At 42.9% G+C, this 11,077-nt stretch overlaps 1 protein-coding gene across 1 annotated transcript; it reads left to right on the forward strand.

Annotated features, from left to right (window-relative positions):
• The first annotated feature begins 3,693 nt into the window (after positions 1-3,693).
• On the forward strand, positions 3,694-9,808 carry LOC125891561 (transmembrane protein 26). Its single transcript, XM_049580931.1, has 4 exons — positions 3,694-3,887; positions 6,271-6,415; positions 7,629-8,194; positions 9,706-9,808. The coding sequence occupies exons 1-4, from the start codon at positions 3,694-3,696 to the stop codon at positions 9,806-9,808; spliced, it is 1,008 nt and encodes a 335-aa protein (XP_049436888.1).
• The last annotated feature ends 1,269 nt before the right edge of the window (positions 9,809-11,077 follow it).

Genomic DNA, 11,077 nt, shown 5'->3' on the forward strand with positions numbered 1-11,077 from the left:
AACAGCAACAGTGCTGACGGAGCTAACAATATTACCTGGGGTAAACTGGGGGGTCGGTGCTATGCTTATGTGACGCCACCATCCTGTTATCAGCGTAACTGCTGTATGAGCGGTGTGCAGAGTGGTGGCTATGAGCTAGCCAATGGGATACACACACAGGAACTCACATGCACTAACATGCAGGGATAGCCACAACAGCAACCCACAGCGACACCATTACTCCACTATATCTTTACATAGCAAACAGTGGTTTGCGGCTATATAAACATTCTGAAAGTCACATACAGCTCCTTTAACCTTTCGGCTCGTTCTGATTGCTCTCATCAGCCATGCTTCCAGATGTGGCCAGCAGATGTTTTTCAGCAAACAAAGCCCTGATACACTCTGTGAAACACTGCACCAGCCCAGTATCAAACAGCCGACATAGCTAGCGACTACAGCTGATGAACAAAGGATGCATTAATTGCTGGTACATTTGTGCTTTTACAGCTTTTTTTCACTTCCCCCAAATGTCCGAAAAATCAGGTAATGCAGGTTTAAGGCCTAACTGAGGGAAAAATACCATCAAATATTTGACCAACATTTAGGGTCTACACACTGATCAAATGGTATAAAACATCTTGTCAGTCCTGTGTCTTCGTTCCACTTTCAGGATTTAGTGAATAGACGTTCCTGGACAGCATCGACCCACGCAGCATCACCTCATTCTGATGCAATAACAGTACCATACTGTACCCACACACTCAGGTTGTTCAGTGGGCCATCTCCATTCCCTGTTGTTGCTCCATGTTTCTGTGAGTGCCGAGGCCAGGGAGCGAGGCCGTTATCAGGGCAAGTAGCGCAGAGGCAGAGCAGGCATGGGTGGGAGCAGGGCAGGGCTGGGTGCTCTCTGAACAGGGAGCACGGCAGGCCGGTTTCTCCCAGGGAGATAACTTTGTTCTGGGCCAGGAGAGATGACATCATGACGGATGGCGATGAAGATGTGGGCGCAGGGGGCAGGAAACGTTATCTCCTGCAATGGCACCGATGGGAATGGAGACACACACATATGTACACTTGTGGAACACACTTACTGATACTCTACTCCAGTGGACTTGAACGGTGGTCATTGAAAACACACATACACACACACACACACACACACACACACACCTCTGACATGCCTACAGCCAGTGGTTTCAGGAGGTGGCTGTCATTTAAAAGGCAAAATTGGACAGATACAAGTGCGATCACTGTGTGTGACCGTTCTGGTATTCCCATTTTGTACAGCACAGCATCCAAGAACCTTTGGGAAATAGACTGAAGAAGCTGATCTCAACCAATCTCAGCGAGGAGTCCAGCTTATACCGTAAGTTTGTACTGCATGCAACTTGCACCATACATATTGCATGAACTCTGTTCAAGGCGTATCAGTATTCACAATAACAGCACAAAACACTCTGTTTTTGACACAGAGACTGTTTTTATTGTAGAGAGACAAGTTAAAAACAGTCTCAGAGAAGTTATTTATTGGCCTTCAGTCAAAAATATAACACTTTCATAAAAGAGGGTACATGTTTTAAAGGGTTAAGTTGTAACAAATGGATTTACTTACACTAAAATAGCATTGACTAAGACTTTAAACGTATGTGGCTGGTGTTTATCATCCTCCATCATAACACTTGATTATTTTTTAGCCCTCTAATTCATCAGCAAGACCCCTCCAATGTGTTATTGGACAACTTACAACCTGATTGATTCCTGTAAAAACATGCAACCCCTTACTAATGAATCACTTATATTTAATAACTATCAAGTGAAAGCCATGTATCTCCACATCTGATGAATACCCTGCCGTGGGTGGCAACCGTGTCTCCTGGACATTATGTTTAATATACACGTAATTTGCATCAACAGATACGTTTTGAAGGGAGCATGATGTCAACTGGATTGTGTTTTATTGTAGCACGATGAGTTGATTAATGAACATATCTGGCAAAAATGTTGATCCCGAAAGTATTAGCAAAATGTTCACTGACAACGTATTTAATTTATTTTCCGACCAAAATATCCCCATAGACCAAATGATAATGTTTGTTTACGATTACCCCTGCATCACGTACAAAGAATTAAACAGCACTGTGCAAACGGAGGAGAAATAGCTGAGATCAAGAGAAAATAGTTAAGTCTTGTTATCTAAAATGCATGTTTGATGCTTTCCTATCTCATCAGTAACAACACTTTAACGAACTCTCTGGTGACTGTGTCGATACAAACAGGAAACCAGAGAGGGATATGACTTATAAAACAAATCCCTGGATGGAATCAACCATGTTATATGATACTCATTTTAACCAACAGTCAACCACTTTCAAGTCGTCAAGCCATCACAACGATCCATAGAGATCAGATTTAAGCAAATTCAAAGCCTCCTGGAGTCCTTTCACACCGACTGCAGACCAGTTTCTCTTGCTTACTAATCACAGCTTGCTTTGAATTCCCCCAAAGCTCAGATGCTTTTATCTTAAGTTGACTAATTGACAGCGAGGACTGTTTGCACACTGACTTCGTGCAATAGTTATTGATAATGAAAGATGAGCTGGGGGTGTGATGTGTAATGATGCAGGCGGTTGCATAAGTGTTTTTTATGGTTGGTTTGGTTTTTGGCTGTCTGATGCTGACTTTTCTGTGTGAGTTTATTTCTTAAATTTAGTACAAAATGCAGTCAAATCAAAGTGCTATCTATTTCTTAGTCTGCAAAAGCCTTTAATGCTGGGCATTTAGTTTGTTGCAGTGAAATTATATTAGTTTCAAAAGAACATAAAGGCCTTCTATTGTTTCAACTTTTAAGAAATTGTGAACAAAAGTTGTGTCAAAGTGTAAGCCTCAGCTTTCATCAATCTTGCAATAATGTTCTGTTGAAAATCAAATATGGCATACATGGATTTTCCCCATAGTCATTTAATATTACTGTATGCCCTAGTATCGTACATAGACATCAATGGTTCAGTCAGCATCAAACAACACCAAACAATCTAGTAATGGCTTTTATACAGTAAATTAAGGAATGAGGTATTGGCTTGTAAATCTGCCTAAACTCACTTTACAGTGCTTTTATTTTAATTTAAAAAAGCACATTTCCATTATTTAAAGTAAGTGACAGTGGATCTTATAAATCATATAGAGTGCTACGGGGATGACATTTTTCGATAGCCCTGGTTCCCTCTCAAAAAGGATTGGATTTTGGATCATTGAAGAAAATAAGCTCTGTGGCAAACAAACATTTATGGTACTTACACACTTTGTTCAGCACAAATGAACACCACTTTTAGGATTTTTGAAGCCTAAATGCAATCACCAGAAGTAAAAAGCTAATGTTAGGCTATAAACGAACGGAACCATGGTTGCATGACTTCAACACTGCCATCACAATGAAGCTGTAAAGCCGTGTTCAGCGTGATGACATTCTGCAGTCTCATTTAGCCACTTGTTGGCAATCAAACACAAAATGTGAAAGTCTCTTGAGCTCATGTTAACCACAGACCTTATTTCAGGCATCTAACCAAAAACCCATTTAAAAAAAACTACTGACTTTTAGATGAGGGAACCAGGAGTGCTAAAATGCGAACTCATTTCCAGGTTCTAGGACTCATTCCTGATGCACTTGTATTCAGACAAAGGGTTATCTTCTGTACAGGTTTTCTGTGGTGCACGATGTGTCGTCTACTGGACATCCTGCTGGCTTTGCTGAGTCGTTTCCTGTTTGCGGTCCACGGGGTGGTGACAGTATGGCGTGTGGTGGCCGTTAAAGAGGAGCCACTCTACTGGCTGCTGCTGATGGGTGTGGCTCTGCTGGGTGTGGAAATGGCTGTCACTTTGAAGTGCACCCGAAATGCAGAGTGGAAATGGTAACATTTAGGTCACACATGCAAAACACAAACAATGTTAATATCAGAATCAGACAATAGTTTGGGGCTCATATTGAACCTTTATTTCAAACCGCATTCTCTGCAGCCATGCTAATGACTCTGTGAGGCTGTATTTTGGCACCGTGGTACTTTGAACTACATGCTAAAATCAGCATGCTAGCATGCTCACAATGACAATGCTAACATCGTAATGCTAAGCAGGTATAATGTTAACTATCTTATCTTCAAATGTTGACAAAATGAGATGTCACTAGTTTAGCAGGTATTGCACAAATGGCCGCACCTTGTCCCCCCTTGAGGGTGCCACTGTCTCTGAGACACTTAATTGTGTAGTACTTGTCATGTTAACACGTCAAGGTCAGGAAGTGGTTTGGATTAGGGAAAAGAGGTCATAGCTAGGGCTAGTTCTAGCTATTTTCATATGTCCTATGACATCAATAGTAAAGTGGTAAGCGGTAAATTTATCAGAACCCCCTCAAAATGTAACCAACTGCCTGAAAGTCAGATGACATATTATAAAGAGAGACACAGTCATTGGAAGGAGTAAGATGTGGTGGATGAATGGGTCAAGTGACTTATTATTTTCAGTTTTTAAGATGTATAAATCTGATGATTTCGCACTGTGTACATAAACTGAAGCAGAATAGCTTAATTGACCGTGTTAATGTCATATTTTGACATTGCTTGGACGCCTAGGAATATACACCTCGGCGTAAACAGCCACATTGGCTATTTCACTCTGTGTGAAACTAGCATTGTTGGCTACAAACACCTGAGTGCTAATAGCTTCTGTCTAAAAGCATGTCCTTTTTGTGGCATCAGAGAGAAAGCTGGAGGATCACCAAAGTCAAAGGCTTCATCCTCTGGGCTCTATAAATGCCTGTGCAAAATTTCACAACAATGCATCCAATTGTTGTTGAGGTATTTCACTTTGGACCAAAGTTGATACCCAACCAACAAACCAACATTATAACCTTGGAGCCACACTGCTAACATGACTAGAAATCTGCATGCTTTAATTACAGATGTTGACGCCACAGTATTAATCACATAATACTCTGATCCATTGTAATGAACCAAGGCTACAGAGCAGCTGTACTCGAGGGGTATTCCAGCAGTTTATATTCAGTTGTGGAACTCACAACAGGCAATTAAAAAGAAAGATTAAATATTAAACTGGTAACGGCTGAGATGTCTTGACTTTAAGCTTCTAGTTCACAAATACTCGATTCGACATTCCCTATAAGGCAACTCCATTGTATCTTTTGATGAGACCATTCCTGCCTGGTAAATGAAGCCAAGTTGACCCTGATGACATCATCAGGGGTCATTTCTCCAGCTTTACAAAGCTATTTTAGAGACACAAAGGACATTATACAACTGTTTTCACAGACTGAGCAGTAAAGGAGAAAGTTATCTTGACGTGCTGAACTGTTGGAGTGCACTATTAATGGTTAAACAACAAAAATGAACTCATTGATGTAACTGCTTCGGCTATAACAAACAAACACATGTTTTGGAGCTGAATAAGCATGTACAAACCACCCGCTCTTGCTCTTTTTAAAGGGGTAACATGAGGATTGAGGTGTTGTTGCCAGACTTTGTAAACCTGTTTTGTGTGGGGAGCAAATAACTTCTGAACTTGTAACTGTGCAAACACTTTACAACCCATCTGCCCAGGGTGGAGAGAAGCAGCTTGTGTGTGCGGCCTGTAATATTCTCTGCCTCTAAATTCTCTGTTATCCTCTGCAGCTCGTTCTCTCTTTCACTGTCTATCAAAAACAAATCTATTCCTCAGTGGTGTTATTGCTCTGTCTTTCTGTGAGCTGATGCTCTGAGCCTGCTATCACGTCTTTGTCACAGTCACTCCCATCCAGCCATGGAGAAAATGTCTGCTGCTGGCTCAAGTCGTTTCTGACCAGCTAGATTTAAGAAAGAAAAAAAAAATGTTTGGCTTGAGTAAACATAAACTGACACCAACCTTTATTATGCGGGTCTCCAAAGGATATGAGCATTTAGTGTCACACCTCATTCAACATCAAGCTGCGTCTCATTCAAGGGCTATAGCTCTCCGGCACATTTGGGGTGAACATCCTCAGACACAAGCTTTCTTCAGGCCTCTCTCTTTCTCACTGAGTCTTACTTTGAAGTTCTCTCCTCGTGGAGAAGGCTTTGCACTGTCAAGAGGGATTTGCATATATGATGAGAATAATTGCCTGTCTGAAATTCGATGCTTCTTTTAGGGAAAAAAAGGGGACTCTTTCTTCTTTAGTGGGTGTTGGAAAAAAAAGCATGTCACTAAAAATAACCCACCCCCACCTTTCTCCACCACCCTCACTCTCCCTTGGCGGTCCACTTTTAGGTTCTCCCCCATGGTTTTCCTCTACCTCAGCACTGTCATCCCGTCCATTTGGTTCCTGGAGCTGAGCCTGCTGCAGTCCAAGCTGCCTGTCAACAATTCCTCCGGCCCTGAGCTTCATTTGCTGGCTGGCATCCCGATCACAGCGGTAGGCTTCCCACCACAAAACTGCCCTCCCCGCCTCACCCTCCACACAGCCACATTAAAGCAACACCTGATATCAGATAAGATTTAAATCTAGCAAGGGGGTGGATAAACTATTAGTTGCAGGAAATGTGTAATAGACACATTGAGATGAAGTCCAGATAGGCTCCTGCTTGAAAAACTCTCAGATCTCTCCCCTTCTGGGGTGGTTTTAGTGCAGCTTCTTTCATGTAGGATTTGGGAACTTTTTTGCCCCTTGGCTGTGCTTGAGGCTGGGTGGCAGCTTTTGAAACTTGAAGACGCTGTGTTTCGGGAACGTTGGGAAATGTCATGGGGTGCTGTCAGGATAAACTCAGTGAACCCTGACACAATGAGAGGCTGGCTCACAAGTCTTCGGAATTATGTTGAGAACAGAGAGGAGAGGACTTGCTGAATGGATGACTGCCAATGCGTTTCATTGATTACACATTTAACGGTGCTGCATGTAACTGTGGGGAAGGATGGATGATTATTAAGTCTCATCCCAAGGTTGGCATATACCCCACGATTTGGGTTTGTAGTCGAATTGAATCACTAGTCCACATGGGTGGATCATGAGACAATGGGCACCTGGGCACATATATGTAAAAGGCACCACCACTCTACCTACTATAGGAACAAGAAACACAGACTTTGTTGCATCTCTTTGTAGTCATTATGTGTCACTTTGTGGTTGTTTTGCCCTTTTTTGTGAGTATACCCACCCATAGGGTCCTAACTTACAAAATGCCACTTGGATTACCACAGTTCTGACTGGGAAAAGATTCAAAATGACCACAAAGATATGCAAATAAACTGCAAAGGGACACAAAATGACCGAAAAGACCTAAATTCCCCTCTGAGAGAAACAAAACTACTACACAGAGACACAAAAACACCAAAAGATGCAATGCAACTATAGAAAGATGCAAAACAATGACACAAAATAGGCTAACCAATAATAAGGTGTGTGTTTTGTGTGTATGTAGGAGAGGTGGAGGGGGCTTTTGCATATTTGTGCCGAGGGGCCCACTGTCTGATAAGCCACCCCTACCTGGGAATGAGACTCAACAATCAAGTATCTTTGTCCAAAGTTACATAAAGCAAAAAACTGTGAAAAATTGTCTAGCATTGTGTCAAGTTGTCTAACTTGACAAACACTTTTGATGTAACCAGGTGGTGCTGTTTCCTTCACACAGGGCATCGTGGAGCTGGACCCAGAAAACTGGGTGGCAGGCCTGGAGCAGACCATGCTCATAGTATTGGTTCTGGGTCGCTGGCTGATGCCAAAGGGTTATATGTCCCGCGATCAGCTCTCTCAGCTCCTCATGGTCTATGTAGGACTGGGTGCTGACATCCTGGACATCTTTGACACCTTCAAGGAACCTGAGGTCAGGACTAACCGTGCAGTTGTCATCATGGGCCTGGGCCTTTTCTCTTGGGCGCTCATGCAATTTCCTCTGGTGCTGACCCAGACACAACCCCCAAAGGGTGAGCCTCCACAGAGGAGTGTGGGCAGTCCCTCCTGCTGTCCTGGTGCTCCATCGCCATTCACCTCCTGCTGCTCCAGTGAAGTGTGGAGCTTGCTCCTCACAGTGGGACTCCAAGATGGCCCGTTTCTGCTTTACCGGCTCTATCTTATGGTCCAAGAGCAGGTACTCAACCAGCTGATGATCTTCTTCACCTGCAAAAACATCCTCATTGTCCTCTTGGAGCTTTACAGAATCTTTGTGGTGCAGTGCAAACGGCCGGTTGGGGAATCGGGGTTAGAGAAGTGTGCTGCTTTGGTGCTCCGGTGTCGAACCCAGAGGGGTAAGGAGGAGGAGGAGGAGGAAGCAGGTGGAGAGGAGCAGAGCTGTCATACAGACACAGAGAGGGAGGAAGATCAGAGAGGTGTCCAGGTAGAGAAAGGCTTAAAATGCCGTGAGGCATGACTTTAGCTCTCGGGGGGCGAGGATGGCTTTCACACACCAAGAGAAAAGTCGAACCCATCTGCCATCCCTTGCATCTCAGCTCCGCTCAGAGACAGTCTTGTCTCTCTGGAGGTTCAGTGACTAGAAATAGACCACAAGAGAAGAGAAAAAATCCCAAATGAAAAGATCAGAGATGAATTAATGCAACCCCCTTTGATAAAACCTTTCCGAAAAAGTGGTGTTTCAATCAGAGGAGGTTTCTCTGCTGAAAGAAAAAAACAGTTCAGCAAGTTTAGCGCAAACTGTCAATCATCTTTGATATATGAGAGACTTAACAAGATAGCTGAAGCCAAATCAGTACAGCTTTGTGCTTTCCAGTGCAACGCATTTGTTTTAATCAGCAACAGCTTGGGGTGATATGATTTCATTATGTTGTGCGTATGCATTTTTAATAAAGTGATGGTAATGATGATGGCTTTGACAGGAGACAATATATGGATCAAATTAATATGGCAGAGTAAGATGGTGATAACATGTCTTGCTTAATTACTAAACCTTTCCTAATAAAGCTTCAGAAAAGTATAGTGCTGTTGTTTTTTTTTCTTTTTCTGATCACCATGAGATGGCAGTGTTGCCAAGTCAACCAAAGCACCACACAAATATACAGTGTTTACTTGACTGGAACATGAATGCCAGTTACATAGAAAAAAAACCTGTGAGACAGCAACACAGTTGCAGAGTGGAACTTCATCATTTGCTGGTTTTAGGCATGGATATCTCCTCTATGAGTCTCTTTGTCAGACCTAATGATTCAGTGAGGTGGAAGTGAGGCATGTGATAAATGAATTTAAAAGATTTAGTCACCTTCAGGCAGCAGCTATGTAATGAATAGTCTGATGTGGGCAATCTAGAGACATCTCAAACAGTGAAACAAGTAGGAGGAGAGTGAGGAGGTTTGCTTCATTTTTCAAGGTTCATTTTCCTCTTGAGCACAATCAGAAGGTTTGAGAGCGCGGTGCATTCTTATTATGTCTGAAAAAGCGCACTCGTGATTATGTGGGAGTCCAACATGATTAGCTCTCACTTTCTCTCTTTCAAGAGATGGAAGGTGCTTTTCGAGATATTCCTCTGCAGCCCATAAAAGCGAGAGACCATTTAAGAGCCCACAAGGACAGAGAAATGTTTGAGCTGAAGCTCTGGGTCTCGAGGTTTCGAGCCACTTCACAGTGGGGACAAACAGCAGCAGCGCAATCCAGACCTCGATCCAGACAATACCTCTCCTGTCAAACGAGGGCTGGGATTCAGCCCTCCTGCATTTATGGATGACCCTCTCACTCTGTGTCTCTTACACCTTGTTGGGCAGACTGGGAATGAAGAGCGGCAATGGCAGCAAGTGGCAATTCAATCAGAGGCCTTTCTTGCGCTGCCCTGTATCTGTGTCCATCAAATTGCCGTACTTCACCTGAATTGCAAGATGACGATAGCAGCAGAGGCTCTGAGGGAGGAGGAGGAAAAAGAGGGGGGTGCTCTTTGTTTTCTCTCAATGAAAGAAAGGCAGAAACACAAAGAGCCAGAGAGAAGAGAAAGCATTTGTGTGTTTTCCCTCCTCTAGCTTATGTGCATTAGTATGAAAATGCATATCATATGAGCAAGATTTCTTAAATCGATGTCTGTAGGCTTCCTCCAGAGGATCTGCTGGAGAGCACTACTTTATTTCCTCTGTTTCATCCTTGTGGCGGCACTTTGGTCTAAATTATTGATGGTGGAGCCAACTTTTAAAGGAAAGAGGAGAAAAATTAATGGAGAGTCCCCACTGAGATGTTGATTCTTCCAGCAACATAATGCTATCTATGCTCTGAGAGTGCAAGACAATGCTTAATTTACAAAGTCACTCCTGGGCAAAATGACATCACAATGGAGCCAAGACGAGGGCACAGCTTCTCCAAAGCACCTGAGTTTTGGGAGAATCCGATATTCGCGTGACAACGTTGATGTGGGCAATACAAAAGGGTGATGAAAGAGCCGCTTGCTTGTGAAGAGAGTCCTTTTCCTCTTCAGATTAACTGCATGCTTTAACAAGATTGTGTGGGCATGTGGGAGGATGGGGATGTCAGCTGATCCACGGGCTGCCCTACATAGATAGAGAGAGAGGAAGAGAGCGTGGAAACTCAAAGCCTGCAACTCCACTGCACATGGATATATAAAAAAAAAATATCAACCCTCACAAGCCCTCGACTGAAAAATATCTGCTCACACGGAAAAGAGTGATGCAGCCTCCAGGTGCTGCTTAAAAGCTCCTACATGTACATCTGTGATTAGATCAATTCATTAAGCAAAGTAAAGTCTTTGCATGTGATATAATTTCCCACTAAATCTTTCAAAACTGCTTATGTGATCATGTTTCTGAGGACAAAGTGGAATGACTGATCACTGACAACATATCATTTAGCTGGAGTGATGAGAGTGTGAGTCATACAGAAGGTACTCTTTTTTAGTTACAGTATGGTGCAGACAGATTTTTGCTTGATTGCTGCTCTTGGAGGCTCAGATCAAAGTTTAGACTGGTGTCACACTGCCATAGATGTGGAGAGTGAAAATCATAGATGCAACTTGTTGCACATTCAAGCGTGTTTCCTTTGGAAATAAAATAAAATAAAATAAAAAATACCCAGATTTACAATTTTTGGTGGCAGATATGGGTTAAATCCAGGGATCCCAGGCCAAATACAAGCTGT

This window comes from Epinephelus fuscoguttatus, linkage group LG7 (genome assembly GCF_011397635.1).
Source record: "Epinephelus fuscoguttatus linkage group LG7, E.fuscoguttatus.final_Chr_v1".
NCBI classification, from domain to species: domain Eukaryota; kingdom Metazoa; phylum Chordata; class Actinopteri; order Perciformes; family Serranidae; genus Epinephelus; species Epinephelus fuscoguttatus.

Coding starts and splice junctions, on each gene's coding strand:
- LOC125891561 (XM_049580931.1), top strand. CDS start 3,694: ATGTGTCGTCTACTGGACATCCTGCTGGCTTTGCTGAGTCGTTTCCTG. Junction 3,888..6,270: donor CGAAATGCAGAGTGGAAATG/GTAACATTTAGG, acceptor GTCCACTTTTAG/GTTCTCCCCCATGGTTTTCC. Junction 8,195..9,705: donor CGGCCGGTTGGGGAATCGGG/GTTAGAGAAGTG, acceptor CTTGTTGGGCAG/ACTGGGAATGAAGAGCGGCA.